This window comes from Capra hircus, chromosome 7, assembly GCF_001704415.2.
Source record: "Capra hircus breed San Clemente chromosome 7, ASM170441v1, whole genome shotgun sequence".
Lineage (NCBI taxonomy): Eukaryota > Metazoa > Chordata > Mammalia > Artiodactyla > Bovidae > Capra > Capra hircus.
This window is the reverse complement of record NC_030814.1, coordinates 22,263,218-22,286,790: the sequence shown is the minus strand read 5'-3', so window position 1 is coordinate 22,286,790 and position 23,573 is coordinate 22,263,218. Positions and strand designations below refer to the sequence as shown.

At 38.7% G+C, this 23,573-nt stretch overlaps 1 protein-coding gene across 10 annotated transcripts in view; it reads right to left on the bottom strand.

The window, feature by feature from the left end:
• The window catches only part of MEF2C (myocyte enhancer factor 2C), a 177,955-nt gene continuing 154,954 nt past the window's right edge, over window positions 573-23,573 (bottom strand). For 5 of the 10 annotated variants that reach the window (XM_013965778.2, XM_013965777.2, XM_005683419.3 and 2 more), the window contains 5 exons: window positions 15,016-15,188; window positions 13,469-13,492; window positions 12,453-12,582; window positions 11,470-11,605; window positions 573-5,274 (listed from right to left, as the gene is read on the bottom strand). In XM_013965778.2, the coding sequence (XP_013821232.1) occupies window positions 4,953-5,274; window positions 11,470-11,605; window positions 12,453-12,582; window positions 13,469-13,492; window positions 15,016-15,188 (785 nt within the window). In that variant the 3' untranslated portion in view covers window positions 573-4,952. 10 annotated transcript variants of the gene reach the window in all.

Below are 23,573 nucleotides of genomic sequence, written 5' to 3'. Positions count from 1 at the left end.
GGCCAGTGCCTCCCTGACTTCCTTTTCAGTTCCTAAATTAATCTCTATGTTGATCTAAGGACATTTCCTATAGAAATTATAATTAAGTTTCACCAATGGAGATACTTTATGGTTTCTAAAAATGGATGGATCCACTAATTCTCTCAAATACTGAGATAGACGCCTATGTTTCAACCGCTTTGGGTTAAAAACACTTTTCTGATGAAGAAAAATAAGTCTGGAAGTGCTTTAAACATGGGGTTGCCTTGCACAATGACTTTTGGAAAAGTCTGTGTATGTATTGAAGTAATTTATCAAAGATCATCATGGGACTGATTTGATAACGAGTTGAATCACTTGATGAGAAACCCGAACTTCCCACACTAGGTGTATACCTACATAACCCCAAGAGCAGAGATCCAATTCACATTCTCCTTCCCTGCAAAATACAAATGCCCTGGCTTTTGAGTATTTTGAGTTGAAGACTAGAAAGCTCACTTGTGCTTGTGGGAAAAGCTGCTTTAAGAAAACAAGAGAAAGTGGAATACATTTCAACAGCCAAACATTAAAAAAAATGCACCACAGACACTGCATCACTAAGAAAGCCAGTAACTTTACTGAATTGTCTGCAAAATACAAATTATACCTTATTTCCAGCAGGAGAAACTTTTGAAAATTCCCCACTTTTATTCACTACAGACAGCTGAATTAAGTCCCTTGAGATACACAGATGTAGTTTAACTTAGTTATAACATCTTGTCATCTAGTGGCGACAAAGTCCAGCTTATGCCGCTGTGAGCCTCTATTTGAATATTTGTTGCAAATGCTTGTATGCCCTCATTTACAAGCTATTTTAATCACTGTCATTTAATGGAAACAAGTCCCCAGAAAAAGAAAAAGAAGAAAAATGATACAGCAAACCATCTGAAGCAATCCAAGTCCTATGCCTACAGTGACCCAGGGCGGCTTCGTTCAAAGAGAACACTGGTTCTGCATTCAAACCACAATGGGATCCGTCTCTTAGCTGACCTCTCTGAATTAAACTGAGGTATGGATCAATTTGAGGTATGAACAGGGAAGGCAAAATGCAATACTCGATTGTGGAAATAACCAAAATGGACAAATTTAATGTAGAAGATATGTGGCCTGGATTGCTCCACATCTTTGGTTAAAACATATTAAGGAAAGCCTTTAATTACATCTTGTAGTCTGAAGCATTCTAACAGACACCAGTATTCCATCAATCTTCAAAAGATCTGGAGTGGCAGGAAATTAACGCCATATATGTGACGACATCACAGCAGATGGCACGAACGGGAACAGATGAAGTATGCCATGCTTAGGCAACAGCCTTTATTGAGGGTTCAAGTGGCTGCTTCTTTAAAAAAAAACAAAACACCTTTTTTTTTTTTTTTTTTGAAAGAAAGAAATACAAAGCATTTACTCTCTGGAAAAACAAACACAAGGATAAAGGGGGTGAAAAAAATGCTATCTCTAAATTAAAAGATGGGTATGTAGGAAAAATAAATACATAAAAGTGTGAGAGGGCAGACATTCTTTTAAAAAGTGTATTGGAATTTTAAAAAATCTTTAGTTAACTTTAAAATGATCTGAGGATGACAGGTATTTTTATATTCATCATTATAAAATGCTAAATTCCACCTTTGGGAAAAAATAAGCCATTTTACTAAAAAACACAATTTTAAAAAAGGTTGAAATGAACAGCCCTCCATGCACCAATGCATACAGGTTGTGCAGCTCGCAGATATTGCATCAGTGTTATCAGTATTTAAGCTTAGTATTACCAAAAAATCTTCTAAAATAGGACTAGATATAACAATACTTGAAAGCTGTGTAAAATGCCACTTATGGTTCTTTTACTTGCAATGAAGAATGTTGCCTAAAATGTTGCTCTAGGATGGGTTATGTAAAATAATACTCCCTCAGGGCTCTGCCCTAAACTCCTGAATACAAAGGATTTACCATGATAAAAACCCAAAACCATACTAGCTTTGCAAATACAGCAAATGGTAAATTACAGATAAGGGCAAAGATAGCGATGTTTACAGAAAGTGACTCATCACAATCAAAATTGTGCTTCTTCTCATTAAATCACCTTTAAAATATTCTCAGATTATCCCTTTGCTGTCTTGCCACCACTTTCTATGAATTCAGTGGTGGGAACAAGAGATGACTGGCATCCATTCTCAAGTGATTCTGTTCTTTCCATGTTCTTATAAAACTATTGTCAGACCTGCTATGAATAGCCAAGGCTTCTGCTGGTACTTTAGCTTACTTTATCTTCAGCATTTAGAAAATCACTTTTTCTTTGTTGCTGAGGCAAATTGCAGGTAAAAAAAATTAATATGGCTATTTTTTCATATTTTCACATAGTGACCCTTTCCCACCCAGTGGTAAGTTATTGATAAAGTGTTCTGAAATGACAAATAACATTTGTGACGTTTGCATATTTTATACACATCAAGTTGTAAGGATGGATTGTTAAGAATGGGATCAAGTCTATGGTGAGGAGAATGATTTTCCTTAGTTTTTCCCCCTGCGTGTGAATGTGTGTGTTTTTAGGGATGACTTTCTGTTTTTCCTCTGCATAAATGTTTTTCTTTTGTGTTTCATGGATACCTTGAGGAGTGGGATAGATGAAATGGTTGATAGAGTTTTTCTTGTTTGATTTAGTATATAAAAACGTTAGTACAAGGCAGGCTAGCATCCTATATGGATACAACCAAAGGTGCATTGTGGTCTAATTGTGGATTTCAGATCAAGTTAAGAAAAATATAGCCTCGTTAGTAAGGTCTCTTGGCTTTTGCCACCCAGTGGCAGCCTTTTACAAGGAGAAACACATAGCAACTACGCAAGAAAAAGAAAACAATGGATCAGAAATGCCCTACACCTGGTATAGAGTGTCAGTCTTACTGTCTCATCTTCTTTGCTGTGCACGTCAGTGTGTACAATTGGAGATGAATCGACAGATCTTCACATTCCAAGAGAAGGAAAAATCGTTCCTAGACTGAAATCTCTTTTAAACAATATATATCAACTTTTTTTTTTATGGCACTCACTTTTTAAAGGGTCTGAAAATTAATCCCTTATAGACGAATATTAGACAAGAGTCATCATTATTAAAAAAAAAAGGGACATAGAGAGGTTCTTTAATGGGATTTCTTGAAATGGCTATTAAATCTCTTTATTGAAGAAAAAATAGATGACATACATGCTTTATGCAGAAGTGACATTTGGGGGTCCTGACACATCGGGATTGTTCAACAGTCCTATATTGCTGACAAGATTGTGGAGGGTCAGTTAAAATAATTAAAAACGGATGACGAAGCAACTATCCCTTTTCCTGCTTCCTTCTTATCTAGCACCCAGTCTTTCACATTTTTCTTCTGTGGGAATTTATAACTCATGCATCAAGCAAACTCCATATCACTTGTTTCTAGGGCTATATTGGCAGGACATGTGCCCCGACACAGCTCTCTACTCTGGGCATATTTCTTAAAAGCATTATCAAATTCTAGGCTGAAAACCAACCAGAAAATTTAGGATATGGGCAAGTTTAGGGTATTTATTCACTTACTGAATTCCAAGATGCTTGGTGAAATGGTGAGATCAGAAAGGGGCCCTGCATTTGATAAAAATGCAAAAACAAAAACAAAAAATAGCATGAAAGAAACTAATTAGTATATACAATGGAAGTCAGTTGACCCAATAGATTGCTAATGGATTAAAAACAATTTAGGGTGTTGCAATGTGATATGTTCTAATCCCACAGGTTATCCTTTTGACAGCTGACCTTGAACTTATAAAATGTATGCAGAGTCAAAGAAAACAGAAAGAAAATAGTTACTCAAATGTGCAACTGCACAAATATACCCCCCTCCCGCTATTAAGATAACAAAACTTCTGCTATTACCATAATATTATATATATTAGAAAGCTATACACAAGCATGTTAATTTCACAGATTTTTTAAAAGATTCTTAATATTTTATATAATTAGAAATACACATTTCAAAAACAAAACTTCTACAAAGAGAAAACAGTTATCTTGGTTAGCAAAGCATGGAGTTCCTCATGGCTTGGGTAGGGTAGTGCTTTCTATACAAAAAGTCCTTTTTGGTTTTTTTACAGGACTGTTTTAAAATATTAGCGAAGCTATCAAGGGGGAAAAAAACACATTTTGGCTTAAGTAAACTACAAAAAGCCACAAATGCTTTGCAAACTCTGTCTTACCTTTTATATGAAAATAAGCAAAATGTAATGTACATATTTTTATATTTTTATTTAATAAGAGATGCAGACCCAGATTTATTTATTTATTTAATTAAATACGTTAGCCCTCAAACTCCACATTTTTTAAAAATAGGTATGGTCCTCTTTTAATGGTCATCGATCCTTGTTTCATGAGTGCCATACGTCAAGGATGTGCCTGCAGGTTTGTGAGCGTTCTCGGGGTGGGTATTAGGTGACCTGGTGTGTTCCTAACGTTTAACCGTGGCCACCCTTTGCCGGGTCTGTCCAAAAACATCTATACACTTTTCTATATGTTGCATAACAGCTGCTCTCTCTTTCAGTAAAGATCTGCCGCTTTTGGCAAATGTTTCCTTTTGTCTATTTACATGTAAATAACGTTGAACCTGCAACATGACACTATCTATTGTAACATACATTTTGCAAAGGAGCACAACAGTGAAAAGAAGTTAGCCTTAAAATCTATTTTGTACAAGTGTTCTGTTGTACAACTCAAGTGCTAAGCTTATCTCAGCATTTCTGTTTATCTTTATACTGTATCACTGAGGCAATTTAAAAGTACTTTTACAAAACAGAGTACCTGACTTTTTTTTTTTTCCACACACAGCACATATAATGCATATCGACCCCCCTTCCCCATTAAGGTATAGCACACACACACACTGCAAGAAAAAAAAAAAAACTATTAAGTAATAATCTGATCATGTTGCCCATCCTTCAGAGAGTCGCATGCGCTTGACTGAGGGACTTTCCCTTTCGTCCGGCGAAGGTCTGGTGAGTCCAATGGGGGAGTGGAATTCGTTCCGGTGATCCTCTCGGTCGCTGCCGTCGTAGGAACTGCTACAGCTGCTCAAGCTGTCAACAGGAGATCTCCCCGCCTCGTGGCGCGTGTGTTGTGGGTATCTCGAAGGGGTGGTGGTACGGTCTCTAGGAGGAGAAACAGGTTCTGACTTGATGTTGAGGCTTTGAGTAGAAGGCAGGGAGAGATTTGAACTCTGAGATAAATGAGTGCTAGTGCAAGCTCTGTAGGAGGAAAGGAAACCCAGTTACAGATTGAGGAGGCCTGGAGCCCCCAGGAACTCACAATTACATAAAACATCAGCTTAAAGATTTGCAGCGACATCAGAGCATGCCCAGGGGAGGAGAGCCAGGTGCTTGAAAGCACTTGGGGGCATCGCCTTCTTCGAGCGATTGGGATGCTTTTGTTGATTTGCCTGGTAATAATGACCGCGTTTAACTGGTCCAGGCCTCTGAATGATACCTCTAGTCTCCCTAAATGTACAGGTTACAGCTTCAGGAAGCTCTTAACAAGACACCCCGGAAAAAGCATTTTCTATGTCTCTAGAATTTCTCCCCAGACTAGTTCCAAAATATCATCCAAGAGTTAACGATACAGGGTTTAGGTTCTGAATTAAGACTTCTTTGATTTGGTAATACCTGTGTTTGAAAATTACTGTAAATTGCTTACTAGGGATATAAATGTTTCCCTCATTTTAATACACACATTAAGTTGCCTAGTCTTCAGAAAAAGTGAAGAGAATTCAAATTTCAAATAAATAGAATCCATAAAATGCTACCCATAAGCATTTCTGATGAAAAGCTTGGGAGGGGGAAAAATGGGGAAGGAAATTTTCAGTACTGGCTTAAAAACACTCAGACTTCCTACCCCACTAAAACTGTTAAGAGAATCTGACTTTCTTCATGTTTTCTCAGTTACATGGGATGAAAATACTACACACAACTACCTGAATAAAACTATTGCTAGTCTCTCCCTGCTAAAGATACTAAGGAGACCACTCCTCTAATTTATTATTGTCATTAGTTGATGCATGTTGTAAAGAAGGATTTACTGTGGTTTTATGGTGTTTATAACCCTTAATCCCCCTTAATTTCAGGACAGCATAACTTGCCCTTCTTCCAAAATATGGGAGAATTTGATACTTGAGGTTGTGAAGGGAAAAGCATTAAGGCTTTAGGCATAGACTAGCAATCACAATGACTTTGATCAGTATAAACCATAGTAATATTGCTGACATCAATTTTAAGATGCTTGTATTGTTCTTATGTTCTAAGTGGACTGACATTCACGGCTAGAGTCAGTGTTAGTAGCCCATATTGTCAACAGGGAGCAGACATCTCTTTTTCAGAGGAGAGTTGAGGTAAAGAATAATCCATACAGACACACCTATTTAAAACAAAGGAGAGCAAACCCACCTATGCATGCACATAACTATGTCACTTTCCAATGAAGAGAATCAGATGGTATTCAGTACTAAAACTGTCATTGTAAGCAGTGAGAAAATGGGTATATATTTCAGAGGAAAAAGAGGAATAACTTGGGGCTTGGTTTTTCGGAGATGCAATTCAGGTTCAAGTTATAAAGAGATACAAAATTAGAAATGAGCTTATCTTTGAGTGATGTTTTATACAAAAGCACCACCTACTGGCAAAGAATTACTTTCCTACTTTTATTAACAGATGAGCTAATGTTGAGATTAACATAAAGGAGAATTGTTTGTTTCCTTAATAAGGCTTGCTTTCCTTTGCTTTTATAATCTTACAGAATCAAAGCAGTCTCAGCATTTGTATCAAGATACCACATGGAGTGTCATTTTCAATCACCTGTTTATACTTTTATTTATTTCTTGCTTTTATTTTACACTGTCTGTTAGTATACTAATTCTCTAAGGGTTTTAATTAAATAATCTTTAAATAAAGAAGATATTGAAATGAGGGGAGAGAGCCTGTATTTCAAAAGGATCCATAGTGGTGAACTATTTTATCTTGGTTCAGAGTTACTTAATGATTCATTTTGATGTGAGAGGAAATCATCTTTTGATTTCTGGAAGAAAGAATTTTCCTGGCTCTGGATGAGAAAGACTATTTCACTAAAATTTAATTAAATGCTTCTACTATGAGTCACACAACTGTTTAATGATGAATGTCAATTAAGTGTCTGAAAATAAAGTGGCATATCAATAAATACTTTTGTCTGCCCTCTGACATTTAGATTGTATCTTCACAGGCAGGGTGACATGAAAAATTAGAAAACAATATTTGGTAAGTTGAACCAGTATAAGCAGTTAATCTCAATAGACTGAGCAAAACATAATTGAAATGATATTTCTTTAACACAGCTTTTGGAAGCTGCTTTTTCTACTTATTCACTCTTCTCCCAAAGTCAGCTGGCTTGTAGAGATTTTGCTATATCTCTTCCTCAAAAAAGATACAATACTTATTGTTTATCCTTTTCTTCAAACAAATAGGCTAGTCCCCAAGATAAGATAAACTTAGTTGGTGGCATTTCATTTGACACTGAAAGCATTAATGAAGCATTTTGAGCAGTTCTGGGGACACTGAATTCACAGTAATGAATTATAAATGATATCTTAGGTTCAGCTTCATTATACTGTGCAATGGGATTCAGAACAGAATGATGTTTAATTGCCTAGTCTCCATTATCAAAGAAGTATGTTCTTGAAAAGAAAGAGGAACATTAACATCACTTAATGAGTACATCAAGGCTGTATATTGTCACCCTGCTTATCTAACTTCTATGCAGAGTACATCATGTGAAATGCCAGGCTGGATGAAGCACAAGCTGGAATCAAGACTGCTGGGAGAAATATCAATAACCTCAGATATGCAGATGACACCACCCTTATAGCAGAAAGTAAAGAAGAACTAAAGAGCCTCTTAATAAAGGTAAAAGAGGAGAGTGAAAAAGTTGGCTTAAAACTCAACATTCAGAAAACTAAGATCATGGCACGTGGTCCCATCACTTCATGGCAAATAGATGGGGAAATAATGGAAACAGTGAGAGACTTTATTTTTTTGGGCTCCAAAATCAATGCAGATGGTGACTGCAGCCATGAAATTAAAAGACGCTTATTCCTTGTAAGAAAAGCTATGACCAAGCTAGACAGCATATTAAAAAGCAGAGACATTACTTTGCCAACAAAAGTCTGTCTAGTCAAAGCTATGGCTTTTCCAGTAGTCATGTATGGATGTGAGAGTTGGACTATAAAGAAGCTGAACACCAAAGCATTGATATTTTTAGACTATGGGGTTGGAGAAGACTCTTGAGAGTCCCTTGGTCTACAAGGAGATCCAACCAGTCCATCCTAAAGGAAATCAGTCCTGAATATTCATTGGAAGGATTGATGCTGAAGCTGAAAGTCCAATACTTTGGCCATGACTCACTGGGAAAAACCCTGATGCTGGGAAAGATTGAAGGCGGGAAGAGAAGGAGATGACAGAGGATTAGATGGTTGGATGGCATCACTGACTCTATGGAAATGAGTCTGGGTAGCCTCCAAGAGTTGGTGATAGACAGGGAAGCCTGATGTGCTACAGTCCATGGGGTCACAAAGAGTCGGACATGACTGAGTAACTGAACTGAATTGAACATCACTTAGCTATACTAGACTCAGAGATAAGCATGTTGGTCTACTTGTTCTTGAGAACGCAGTTTTGATACAGATACAGATAACTGTGAGATACTTCCTATGTGTGGGTGATGAGGAGGTGCGTGGGAGACAGAAGCCAGATAAGCAAGTTCCCACATCCAGCCCTGCTGTAGGATTCCAGCTACTGGAGAAGCCTTCCTTCCAGCTGGGAAAACACCTACCTTCCCCATGGTGTTCAGAAATGAAACATGACTGGAGAGCTTTGTTCAAATTTCTTACTGCCCCCGCCTGGAAATTAGACTATCCAACTGTATTTAACCTAACCCTTTTAAAATCGTCTTAAAGTCATCTCTCAGTGTGTACTGAATACCCACAATGATAAAGCATGATGATGGACATGCTTCTAGAAGATAGGTTGTCTTTTTGGAAAAACACCAAAACATTTGAGGGTCATTTTCTCAAATATTAGTATGAGGATGACTTTTGCTAACCCTTGATGGCAAGTTCCTTCTAGTCTGCTCTATCCCCTGTATCTGGTCAGTTTATGCTATTTTTCCAACCTGCTTAGATAAAATCAGATACTAGAGAGTGCTAACAGTATAGTTTTGAGGATTTAAAGGTATTTCCATGAGCAAAATACGAAGATCTCTTTCACAGTTTAAGTCTGAGAAAGAATCGTGGTGACCCTCTTGGGCTGTGGGGAATATCTGCTTTGGTGGGCTGAAAGATATTTTACTCTGCTTTGAACACTGTATCTACTGGAAAGAATGTGAATTCACCACACAAGTATTTGAGACTAGTTTGGCTTGGGAAAATATCAATTTTTCAAAAAGTGACTGACATTGTAAGGAATAAAGGTAGCTCATATAATTTATTTTACATAAATATTGTAACTTGGGATTGTTTTCTTTTTGAGTGTAAGATTTAATTGCGTGAGCACAGGCTGATCCATCTGAAGGAATCTCCGTTTGAAAACTACTCTGCGTGTGTGTATGAGTGTGCTGGTGGAGGGTCTGAGAAAGGAAGGAAGGAAGGAAGGAAGGGAGGAGAGAAGAAAGGCAGGCAGGCCAAAATTAGAAGGCCTGGAAGGGGTATCTATTTGAGGGATAAGGGAAGTGATTAAGTGCAATAAAAACACATAGACTAAATTCAGAGTCAACTCGTGCACCATGAGAATTGGTGTTGAAAGCAACCGGAACTAAACAAAATGCCCCATCCTTGACTGCTGTAATTCAGTTCCTCACTAGTCCAGGGCTGTCCCTTCTTTCTCATTTACTGAAGCTGCTATTAAGGGCAGCAGAGAATTAGATTCTTCCCATGTAGAATAAAATAAAATAAAATTCTCTTCCCAGAAGCGAATTAAAAAATGGTAGGGTAGTTAAAATACATAAATCCATGTATTTTCTATGTAAAAATGCAAATTGTCAGGTGTTACTGAAAACAAAAGAAAGCCATATCAGAGAAAATAATATGACTTTTGACACATAACCTCTAAGGAGAGCTAGTCCTATAATGGATGAATTTTGTGAAAAACAGGAATGGGGACCTTTACTTTTGACAAAAAGCAATAAACGGTGGATTTACTGCTGAATCATAGAAACACAGTGCCGTGTGCATGATTTTAAGAATGCCTGTTGGTGCGATGGACTTAGTGGCAATTACCTGACAAAGTTATTGCAATACATGTCTATTTGGATAGTTAAACATTTCTAGCAAAATTTAAATGTTATCCTAAAAAGAGATATTGTGTTCTTGATCAATATGTGATATATCTTCAAAGTTAATCTTTCAAGGAAGCAGAGCAACAGTGTGAAGAGAATTTATTTTATTTTTAGGTTAGAGTTTCAACAATAGTGATTAGTGAGGAAAATGCACATAAGCATGTGAAAGCTAGTGGGGCTGGAGAGGGGTAAGAGAAGCTCTGATATCAATCAGTAATTTTTATTCTAATCAGGATTTTATTCTCATTGTCTCCTTAGAATATGAACATAGAACTAGCTAACTATTTTAACCAAATGACTCAGCAGAAGGGTAAAAGTGGAGTAAACAAATAGCATTTTTCTAACATATAGAAATGGGTTATCTTTAAATATTTTATATCCTCCTTGTATTTTCTTTTGAAAATTAACTGTAGTTTTGGAGTTCTTAAACTGAAAGTCAAGTCTTTGGTTCATATTTTAAACTTAAAGATAAAACTAATGGTTTTATAAGCAGTATTATTTGTGAATTTAGGGCTTTTTAAGATTTGAACCTTTCCATTGATAAATGACAGGAGTTACTTCTATAATATAGACATATCTCAAAAGTACCACAAGGGGGCAGAAAACAGACACCGTCTGACTTCAGAAAACAACTGAAACTATTTTTATACCCCAATTTAAATAATTAGTGTGTGTGTGTACATATACATATATGTATATTCATACAATATCTACGAATACACAACTACATTATGAGTATATTATGAATATATGAAGTCTGTATATCAGTGGAATAGATGACCCTCTGAGTAATAGGCTAACTATGCTAATCACATTAAGAACTATGTGGTTTATGTGAAGCAAAAAAGACTCTCAAATAGGAAAATAAAATGTCCTATTATCACAGAGCTCCCCCTCCTCATAAAGAAGAAAGAAAGTGATATTTAAGCCATGTGAAAGATATTAACCTGATAATTATTTTCAGATTTTGATCGAACAGAAACTCACATCCTCTAAAGGGACATTAGAGCACAAACTTAGAGGTTGCCATTTGTCACTTCAAAAACGCATTTATGAAAGTGTGTTATGAAAGAAGTAATATTGCTTACCCCAGCTGGCTGAGGGCGGACGGTGGCATGTTGTGTAGGTGCTGTTGTTGCCAGCCAGTTACTGACCCAAGATGAAGAGCGCTGGCAGTGTTAAAGCCAGAGAGAGATGACAGGTCTGCACTACTCAGAGAGTACTCTAGAGCAAAGACAAGAGAAGAAGGCAAAAGAATTAATTTGGAAGTTACCAAATGGAGAACAGGATGATCATTTTCAGTCTTTAAAATATTCTATTATTGAATGATACACTTTAAAAAAATTTGGGCAGGGAGGGAGATAAAACATTAGGGACAATTTTAATTCAAAAGAGATATATACTATGCACCAAAAATTAAGTATTCCATGAAAACTTCAACATAGTACAGAAAGCAATTTCAGTTTATTAGAACTACGATCTGGCATCACAGGCAGGTATCTAGTATTTGATGATCTAGAAACATTTTTTAAACAATCCTGAGAAAGTGAGCTTTCTATTGTTCAGTCACTAAGTTGTGTCCGACTCTGTGATCCCATGGATTGCAACATGCCAGGCTTCCCTGTCCTTCACTGTCTACTAGAGTTTGCTCAAACTCATGTCCATTGAATTGGTGATGCCATCCAATCATCTCATCCTCTGTCCCCGCTTTCTCCTCCAGCCCTCCCATCTTTCCCAGCATCAGGGTCTTTTCCAATGAGTTAGCTCTGGCTGAAGTATTGGAGCTTCAGCTTCAGTATTACATTAAAAAAAAAAAAAAAAAACAGCTCATTTTCCTTGAAATTGTTCTTCTACATTGAATTCAGGTTGGGTTAACAAAACTTTTGGTCACTAAGAAAGAGTCATGTGGATATTCACTTTGTCTTAGTAATGAATAGGTAATGGTATAATGATCTGAGCACCACAGGTATTAAATAAAGCTTCCTAACAGACTAATAGGTAATATCATTTTCACTTTGCTTTTTAATAGAAAGTATTTAATGTATTATTTGAACATGGCAAAACTACTCACCGGTACCATATGTTGTTGAAATGGCTGATGGATAGCCTCCCATCCCTTGTCCTGGTAAAGTAGGAGTTGCTACGGAAACCACTGGGGTAGCCAATGACTGAGCAGACTGGGAGTTATTTATCCTTTGATTCTTTTAAAGTAAATAAAAAGATATTATGGAATAGATTTTTTTAAAACTTAAAAACACTAGATTTCAGTATTAGTTTTGCACATAAAGTGATAAGTTGGTACAAATCTCATGAAATTAATCATTTAACATGTGTCTCTATGAACTCTGCCAACCCTATCATTTACAATCCTTCAAGAGACCAGCTGTTGCCATAGTAACCCATTACATCAGTATCTCCTAGGCAACTGAACTAGTAACAAGTAGCATAGCTTTATTATGGGTAAAAACAGACTATGTTGAAAACTGATGAAATATGTATACTGTACTTCCATTGTTTCAGTTTTTATTCAAATGCAAATTGAAAAAAAAATTAAAATCAACCACGGTGGTTTTTATGTTCAGTTGTATATATAGCAGAGCAGATGGGTAGAGGGTTCATGCCATGTTTTGACCAGCAGGTGGTGCTCTGACCACTTTTTTTTTCAGATTCTTCTAAAACTTCCCTCAAACTAGATGGCAAAACAGCTAACGTGTATATTTAATTCCTTAGAGCAAGGAGATTAAATATTCATATACACTTAAATATCGTGAGAATTTAATTCTTAGAAAGATAAGTATTTTTGTGGCTTTAAATAACTGAGGAAATTTGTTTGTTACAATTGTACTGTAAATTAAATCCAAAAATACACTGAAAACATGGCCCTTCACTTACAGAGGGTAAAACAGAAAAATAGATAACCTGGTATTTCACCTGTAAGTGATACTTGAAATTATTTCTAAATAATCAATGTTGACACACACTGACTCTCCAAATCTCTCCATGTTACTGCTGCCACCTCTCTACCTAACAGTTGCTTTGGGTTTTTCCTTGCACGTAGCACTGAAGGGATGCGCCCTCACCACTTACCAAGAGCAGGTCGACATCCTCAGACTGAGAGCATGGGGAAGGAGTTTTATTAATTAGTGTCTGTAAATATTTGTACTTGGGCAAAATCTTTTCAACAAAAGGAAAAGCATCTTCTGACAGGCATGACAGTTTAAACAGCTTTAAAACTCAGACTCTAAAGACAACTCCTTACAAAGATATTCTTTGTTTTCTTTAATGAGCTGTTTGTCTCCAACGTGAAGACAATCTATCCAATTTTCAGCACAGGTCAGGGTTTCAACCTTTATTATTTCACCACCACATTTTGAGAAAAAAAAAAAAAAAAAGATGGTACTTTGAAAGTGCACTTGCTGGAGGAAGGGGCAACTGCACCTGGCTAGCACTGACAGAGACCTGACCCACAGCTCATGGAATCCCTGGGAAAGCATCAGTTTTAAGGCACTTGGAATCAATCTGCTGATAGAGACAGCCTGCCATGCGTGGCCCAAACTGCTTGGTGATGGCCTGTGGGAGGTTTTATTTATTAGACCCAGCCTTTTCCAAAGGGAATGTTGCATATTTTGTGAATTTTGGGGGGTTGATATTCAAAATTAATCTGCACTGTGCCATAATAAACTAATCAGCTTGCAGGACCGTTTTACCCTGAAGCTTGCCACAGAGCAGAGAAAGAAAAAAAAAAAAACGTGTTTGCAGAATGATCTAAATTTGTCTACTGAATCTTGGTTTTAAATGTTCTCTCGCTCTTAAGCAAAGCTAATTTGGAGAACACGGATGTAAGTCTCTTTGTTGTTGAATTTGGGCCCACAGGATTATCTTCACCTTAGTCCTTCAGACCCAGGAGAAGGAAAAATGATAGCTTCCAGGGATATTATTTATATTTCATATTTATTCTTATAAGTGCCACAACTTTTTTTTTGATGGTAAATATAACCTTTGTTCTCAATTGCCTAGAATTTTAAGGCAATTTGTTTTTGAGAGGTAATTACTGGCATTAAACACATATCTGGAAAGGAGAACTGAGGCACTGCACAGGCATGTGATGTATTAAACATTATCACTGCAATATACCTAAGAGAAGAAATGCCAATTAACGGGAGAGAGTTCATTTAGAAATTATGAAAAAGATTTTTCACTGTCAGCACCTTAAGAGCATACTTATTTAGTTCAATCCTGTAAAAATCTTATGAAATACCTCACTCTGTGAGTTTGGTTCTACCAATGGTCAAATCATACATCCCATAAGCAGAGTACTAGGTAATGATTTTTTTTTCTAATTATAAATTGGGGGCCTTAAAAGGGAATGTTTTCTTTGCCCCAGAACAGCAGCCTGATAATGGAGTTTATTAGATGTTGGTTCTCTTTTTTTTTTTTTTTTTCCCCATGGAAAAGGGAAAAGCAAACCAGTTACCAGAAATAATAGCTAAATCCAAGCAGGGCTGCAGCAACAGCACCTGACATGTTGATTTTCTGGGAACGGGCAAGTAACCCATCAAGTCAGACAAACACAAAAACAGCAAAGCGTATACAAAACATTATCAACATTTATTTAACATGGAATTTCACATTACCACTGATGGCATCGTATTCTTGCTGCCTGGTGGAATAAGAACTCGGAGGTCTGGTTTACGGTTATTCATCCCTAAATTCATGGGGGGAGGAGATTTCGCTTGCATATTCTTGTTCAAGTTACCAGGTGAGACCAGCAGACCTGGTGAGTTTCGGGGATTGCCATACCCGTTCCCTGTTAAAAGAAAACAATGAGAGCACTCAGGAAAAAAATATCCGGACTCACAAAATGTTTCTAGAGCACACACTACATGATACGATGAAGAAAGCATTGACAGGATGAAACAGTAACCTACATGGAAAGTTCACAGGATGACTGACAACCTCCTCAGGAGCAACCCAATCAGTTCTTTAATATGCCGCTGAAGGAAGATTAAAAACTCCTAATGAGAAGAAACCTAAGAGACATCAACTTGTCCGGAAGCCAGCATATACTTTTATTTGTCTATTTTTTTCTCTTAGAAAAAAGTTGGGACAAAAGTCAGACAGTCTTTCAGGGCCTAAGAAAAGCACTGAATTGGTCTTGAACTTTAATTGACTAGCTCAGCGGAGGCCTGGCTGGCATGACTCACTCTTTCGGTTCAACGATTTGGGTTTTATTTTGTGTGTCTGTGTGTCCTTAAGCGAGGAAAGGACACACCAGCGAGGCTATAGATTCTAGGACATGTGGGAGGCGCAGCAGCCTCTCACACGCTTCGCTCTTCAGTTCCCCTTTTCTCTGAGCGATTTCTCCCGATGGCTCGAGAGGCTCAGTGGACGAACCTGAAGCCCTGCTCTCTTGCTCACGGAGAACTTCAGAAAGCAGGACTCCTTCTCAGGAGCTGAAAGGAGGGGGTGAGGCCTCCACTAAAGGGCCGATGCCCAGGGCACAGGAGTAGCCAGCGAGTGGGAACTGTCCTGAAAGGGTTTTCTTGGGTCTCTGATGCTTAGTTCTCCCCCTCCCACTAGCAGACAAACGGCCATCTGAAGGTGCCCATTTCTCAGAACTCAAAATACACTGGCCCGTGACCGGCAGAGGTGCAGAGGCCGCCGATGCAACCTGAGCTGAACCGGAAGCCCCTGTTTCCTCCACCGCCTCTGACTGCAGGATCGGAGAAACCACCCAGGCCAATTCAACAGCCCTTGCTGGAAACCCAGACAGCTGTTTTCTGGAGCTCCCTAAAGGAGACAGTCAAACCCCGTTGTTGCTGTCGTCATTATCATTATGGCAAAACCCCAGCCCCTGTGACCCCAGGACGAATGATAACTGCTACGCTGTGGGGCAGCAGAGACAAGGCCCCGGTCCTCCAAGGCCCTTGCAGTCCTCTGTGGCAATCTGATATGGACGTGTACCAGACGCACACACCAAGACGGGGCAGCCTGGGGTGAGGTGCCACGGAGGAATCCAGATGAAGGGCTACTGGGTTCCCAGCAGGGAAGAGATTATCCGAACAAGATTCACCGGAGAGGCAAGAACTGATGTGGGTCCTGCAAAAACAGAGGAGACAAAAAGATCTCTGGCCTTGTGACCGGGCACTAGGAGAGGGCCACGGTGGCGATTTACAGAGGACGGCCAGAGGCTCTGTGAGGATCCTGGTGAGAAGGGAACCCATGAGAGAAGCAGCAGAGATTCTGAAGGAATACGGAGGGCTGGGCTGTGGAGCTCACTGGAGGTTAGCCTGTGAATTCCAGGCTACATGTCTGGGTTTTAAATGGTGGAAATGCAGACCCCTGAAGGCTGCAGAGCAGAGGGAACACAGGCCCTTAAGGGGACAGAGAGGTCTACTAGCATTGGGATATTTTAGGAAGGCCTGATAGTGTGATCCAGTCTGGAAATTTCTGTGATGACCCGAGCTACGGGGAGGAATTAGGAAGGCAAAGCCTTAGTATATTTCAGGAGATATTTCTGGGCACATCTTTTGAATTAGAATCTATTTGAGGTACACTGTTTTGGCTTTCCAAGTAGCTCAGTGGTAAAGAATCTGCCCACCAATACAGGAGATGCAGGAAAGGTTTCGATCCCTGGGTCAGGAAGATCCCCTGGAGGAGGCCATGGCACCCCACTCCAGTATTCTTGCTTGTGAAATCCCATGGACAGAGGAGCCTGGCAGGCTACAGTACATGGGGTTGCAAAGAGTCGGACATGACTGAGCATGCACACACAACTTTAATAATGTTTAGAACATACTGGTTCTTCATATCCCTTTCATTTTACTTGCCTTATTTTATGCATGAATAAACAGGCTGAATATATAACAAATAACTACAAGATTAAATCTGTCAATTGGATTATGTATAACATTCTCCACCTTACTAGAGGAAAAACCCCACAAAATAAAACAAACAACCCCCTCCTGGCAAAACGTATCAAGTATAAAGTAGCTGCTTACGAAATGTTGGTTGAATTTTTATATAAGCTGCTCTTCTGTAATAAAACTTCAAGAAAATTAGCTATATTCTCTAAAGCCAACTAACAATGCCAAAAGCCAAGAAGAAATTTGCGCAATTAATTTGGACAGTTTTCTGTGGCAAAAGTTATTACAAGAAACAAACACATTTACCTTTTTTGGCTAGGAGAAATACAAAGGGTATGTTCACATAGAAAGACATTTGATAAAACAGAATGCTCAGAGGACTTTTATATTTAATGTGTCTTACTGAATCATTATTGTGACTACGCTAGGGCTTTGGTTTTAATTAATAGATTCCATGGGATAAAAACGGAGTGAGAAAACCGAGACAAAGTTTGCACTCTTCTTTCCTGTCAGCCGAAGCTCAGACTGACAGATACGCTGAATGCCTATGTCACTTACCTATTAAGCCTGTGTGAGATCTGGTTTAAATAAACAATCAAATGGAAAATTAGCTGGGTAATTTCAAAAGAAAGGGGGGAAAAAAAAGTCAGTTAAGCAGTGCAATGAAGCTTGAACAGATCAGAAGAAAGTAAAACCCGGGCTTGGTAGATGCCGATACTGGTTTGCATGGAGGAGTTATTTTGCTAAAAGGAAGTAAAACCGCTTTATGAAATGTGTTGTCCTGTGATATGACGAGCACTGGGCCAGTGTGCGAAAATGGAAATGCTGCACGAAGCCTCTGAGAAAAGCTTTTTTTTTTATTAAGAAAAAAATTTTTTTTCTAGAGTGAATTCTGAGAAATTCCAACAAAGCCTTTTGCCCACATTTTAAACAATGATTTGGGGCAGCAGTAGGTGGGGGGTGGGGGGTGGAGATAAAAAGCAAACATATATTTTAGGTTTTCACCTAATAAATGACTTAAAACTTAAAAAAAAAAAGATTTGAAAAGCATTCTATTTTTCCTCTTGGAATATTTCCTCTTGTTCGGAAATTATGCCATTTTAGAAGATTAGTCACATATTTTAAGGTGTTTACATACTGAAGGTAAAATATTTTGAACCACGATGACACTTCTTAAATTCATATTTTTAGAGCATAAAAGTTATTTTTGAGAACAAATAAATTCTGCCTTTTACCGGTGAATTTCTGCTGTTTTTAGCATATTGTGCCAGCTAGCATTTTGGAGCCATATAATAACCATTTCTGTTTCCAGCCACCAAGTTGTTATTCTTTTGGCATAATATAGATTCAGGAATGTGAGGCTGTGGATCCTAAACCAGTGATATAGAAACCTATCATTTGAAAATCAATGATGAATACATTCGTGTGGTTTACTGCTAAGAAGAGCCTGCATTTAAACCGGCTCGGAAACTGTGGCCTCCTCCTCACTCCGGGCGCTGTGGCCTTCTGTTGAGGCTGCTGTCTTACCTTAAGATAAATTCACCCAACAGAACCGTCTCTTTCAAAGTCAGGGTCGGGAGGTGGGAAATGCTACCCTTCAATAAACTTCTGAGATATAGATTTCCACCTCTCTTCATGCTACGTTTGAAAATTACCCTCTGCCTGGGACGATGATCAATTTGGATGGGGCTGCATGTAGATGTCACATTCCCCTGACCACTTAAAAGCACAAAAATTATAAAGCACGAGTGAATGGATTTCCTGATTACAGATTATAAGAAATGAAGAGCAGACCAACTTTAGAGTTCGCCTGTTTTATAGTTTCATTTGATGAAAAATATTGTTTCACATAAAACAATTTGAGCATTCACAATACAATCTGTATCAAGGATAACAGAATCCACCTCGCTGGGTTACAAATCTAAACACTCATATTAAAACTAGTATAAATATATAGAACTTCAAATGTGGTGTTAGCAGAAAAAAATTTTTCTCTCTCCAGTTAACTTGAAAACACTTGCTCTACTTTTTTTTTTCTTTTAATTGACTCCTATTTTAAGAAGTTGTAAATCCAAAGAACATATTTCTGGCTTATGATGTTGTGAGGAGGACACTTTGCCTTGTTTCACAGAGCTCAACTGAATGTGGAACTCTCTTTGAGCCCGAAGTTTGGAAACTTTCTTCTATTTGGATGTTTAGACATTATGAGTCTTTTCACTTCATTTTTTTCCTCCTAGACTTTAAATTATAAATACAAGCATATAAAACTAATCAGCACAAAACAGAAACTAGTTCTCATGGACCAAGGTTAATCTTTTTCATCGGCACTATCTTTTCTGTAGTCACTCAAGTCATCATCTTTGACTATTCCCCCCGCCTCTTTCAACTCCATATCCAATTTGTTACCAAATCTTGTCAATTTTTCTTCAAAAAGGCCTCTTTCCATTTTCACTGCCACCATTCTACATTAAGCTTTCACTGCCATCTGACTAGGTCTTTCCATAACCTGCTGTTTGGGGTTCCTGGTCTCTAGTTGAAGGGTTTTTCAGCGGGCCTTACAATGATGGGCTGCAGGAAGATTGCTCCTTGAAGCTGTGTGCAAACTTCCGTGCATATGTGTGATAATAAAGCTAATAAACACTCCCAAGATGTTCTATATAACAAAATCTTTCTCCAGTGCCGCTTCTCTCAGGCTCCTTTTTCAGATCACACTTAACTCTAGTGGCTCAGTGCCCTGGCTTGGCTCTCAGAGGGGGACACAGTTTGACCTGCCCTGTATATCTAACCTAACTTCCAATGGCCACGGCCAAGCTCACCATCCTCTGAATACATCTGAGTCTTTGCTCTAGCAGGTCAGTAACTGGTAGTGTTTGACTTCCTGTTTAACTCAAAATTCATTTTTAAGGATCAGCTAAGGCCCAGGGCTCTCATGATACCTTTCAGACAACCTCAGTCCACCTTGAACTCACTCTCCTCCCAAACTCTGTGCAATTAGAGGCTAATACTACACAGAACACTCATCTATTTGTGTTTCAAATCCTCACAAAACACATAGACAGATTATGCTGGAAAAATTAAAATTGTTCAGAAACGGCACTACAAGTCAAATTATGAGGGAACATGGGATAAGAACTGAAAATGTAACGTGTAACTCGGTAATTTCAAACATCAAGGTGATGTCCAAGTACACCGCTGAGAGAAACTGCTTATCAACCACATAATATAAAAATCAGAAAATCATGCAAGTGCCCACCTACTAAATCTGTTAATAGAGAGCTAATTGAAGCTTTTTTAATCTGCTGCACCTGTTAATCATTTCCTAGCACATTACCTTAGTTAAATGTAAGCAGCAGAATCAAATAAAGTAGAACTTCCCCCTAACGAAGAAGAAAACTCGGAGACCCTGCATCTTTTCTTCCACACTGACAAGTGTCTACTGCCACGGGTTGCCTCTATGTCAAGAAGAATTTCAGTAACAATTTACTCACACAGAACTTTCTACCAAAAGATGGGTTGCATGCTTTCCTAGGAAAAAGAATGGTAGAAGGGTGGCAATTAAGAGTGCACTGGATTTTACTAGATGGTTCAGAGACAGGCTTCCTGGAGAGAGGGAATTCATGATAGATCTCAGAGTCATGACTGTGTTTGAGAAGGATGAGGATTCCTGTGAAGGCGAAATATAGGTCATTTCAGGGGATGCAGTTTTCGGAAGCTGGGCAAGTAGGCTTGGCTAACACAAGTCTCTTGGGTCATGCTAACTTTAATACCGGAGACTTGATACTAAACTTTTACTAAACTTTATACCATAGATAAAGAACAGCCAAAGTTGTTTATGAGTAGGAAGTGGCATCGTTAGCTGTGTGTCGAGAAAAAAGCAAGAGTGGCAGCAGAAAGGAGGCATTAAAGGGTGAGACTGTTGTGAGGGAGCTTAGTTAGGACGCATCTGCCAGGGAGCACATGAGGAATGAGGTCTGAGGGAAGCGGCAGCCTTGCAAGATTTACAAGGCAGATGGGCGATGAGGACAAAGGCGGATTAAGCAGATAAATGCAGTTCCTCGTCATGAGGTCTCCATTAGAGTTTCTTCAACTATACCGTGCCTTGGTTTTTCACACGCTAAGCAATGATTTCATTAGTGTGAGAGAGGCATAAAAGTCATCTGAATCAGAGACTCCCACATACTCTCCCGAGGCAGCCATCACCAACACGACCACGCAATATTAACAACGGCAAGCATTTTAGATGGTATGAATGACCAAGCGCACTAACAACATCATGCACGTAAGCATCATGTAGGTATCCACAATACATACCCAGAACAGTACACGCGCCTACGCAGAGTGTTGGCTATTACACACGGATATAAAGCACCTTTCATCCTCACAACAACAACCCTGTGAGGTGCTAAGAGTATCCTTGGGTTACATAAATAGAAAGCTGAAGAAAAGAAAGATCCCGTAACTTGCCCAACGGCAAACAGCTATAAACTGGTTAAGCCATGGTTTGAACCCAGCAGCGTGTCCAGAGCCCACGCTCTGAAGCACAACCCAGACCTGCTCCTTGGAACGGGGGCGTACTCTGAGACTCTGAAAACCCTTCTCTATCCAATCTCACCCTAAAATTCCAGGAACACAAAGGAAGAGAGGAAACAAAGTGGGAGACCAGGGACATGAGACTCAAAGGGACCCCGAAGGGTCTTCCCTGCTGGTCCAGAGGTTAACACGCCATGCTCCCAACGCAGGGGGCCCAGGTCCGATCCCTGGTTGGAGAACTCGATCCCACATGCTGGAACCAAGAGTTTGCCTGCCGAAACAAAGATCCCGCGGGCCACAACGAAGACCCGGCAGAGTCCAAATAAAACAAGTATTTTTTAAAAAGGGGCCTCCTAAGTCAGAGGTGATGTGGAACACAGTCAACTTGGGTGTCAAAAATAGCAATTCTGGTTCAAAAGACACTGGACTTACATAAGGGGCAACGTTCCAAACCATATTTCTAGTCTCCTTCTGGATAAATAAATATTTACAAATAGGAAATATTGGGTTTAGCTACACTAAGTGCCAGAGAAGCTGTTTAACTTTCAGTGTGCTATTTTGAGCGGATGATTAACTATGCTTTTAAAGGTAGATTCTGAAATATTTTAGTCAATAATCTTCTCCCCTGTAATAGAGGGTAAAGACGTTTACCTACTGACCATCTATTTAAGAGACCAGCTTCATCATCAAAACCACTCAACATGATAGGAAAATGCCCAGTATCTTATAGTATCCACTATTAGGTATCTGAAAAAGAATTTCTAATATATAGGTTATAGAAATTACTTTGTTTAGTACTTTGTTAATGGCATTTTATTTTTGGGAATTTGGAGCAAACTGCCACAGGAAAACATTAAGTTGAGCATAGAGCTAAACCTCTGATGTACTGATTTTCTGTTTTTACTTCAGCCAAATGTTTTTCCCACTTAGGTTTCTTTCTTTTTTTTTTTTCTTTCAACAGGACAATTCTGAAACATTTACGGCATACAATCTTGTTAAACTAAAGATGTTATATATATAATAATGTTCACTGAAGTGAAGTGAAGGTTGCTCAGTCGTGTCCGACTCTTTGTGACCCCATGGACTATACAGTCCATGGAATTCTCCAGGCCAGAATACTGCAGTGGGTAGCCTTTCCCTTCTTCAGGGGATCTTCTCAACCCAAGGATCGAATCCAGGTCTCCTGCATTGCAGGTGGATTCTTTACCAACTGAGTCACAAGGGAAGCCCAAGAATACTGGAGTGGGTAGCCTATCCCTTCTCCAGCAGATCTTCCTGACCCAGGAATCAAACTGGGGTCTCCTGCATTGCAGGCGGATTCTTTACCAACTGGGCTATTAGGGAAGCCCAATAATGTTCACTACTGTCAAGTAATTTTACATTTGACCTTTAAAAAGTTTTAAGTTAGTTTCCAATGTCAAGACATTGTTTTGTGTCACAAATAAACCTACGTCTTTTCATCTATTTTAATTGTAAACAGTAAATTGGCTCATATAACCCACTGCTCTACTGTAAGCAACACACCTAAAATAGTTTTTAGTGGAAAAAATTGTGCCCTTCTAGTCTTCAGTCTTACATTCACTTTGCCCTGAATGCTTGAAATGCTGTTAAAAGCAACAGCAACTATAAGTTATCCAGCTGTTGTAAATCACAATCAGGTTTTTTTTTTTTTTTTTAGGGGAAAGGAGATCTTTTTCATGGGATGGCTCTAAGGGAAAAGGCAACCACAAAACATTTAGAGGTCAGAAATCTGGGAATAATGAAAATTTCAATATGCCTACTGCAGAATGGGGGCA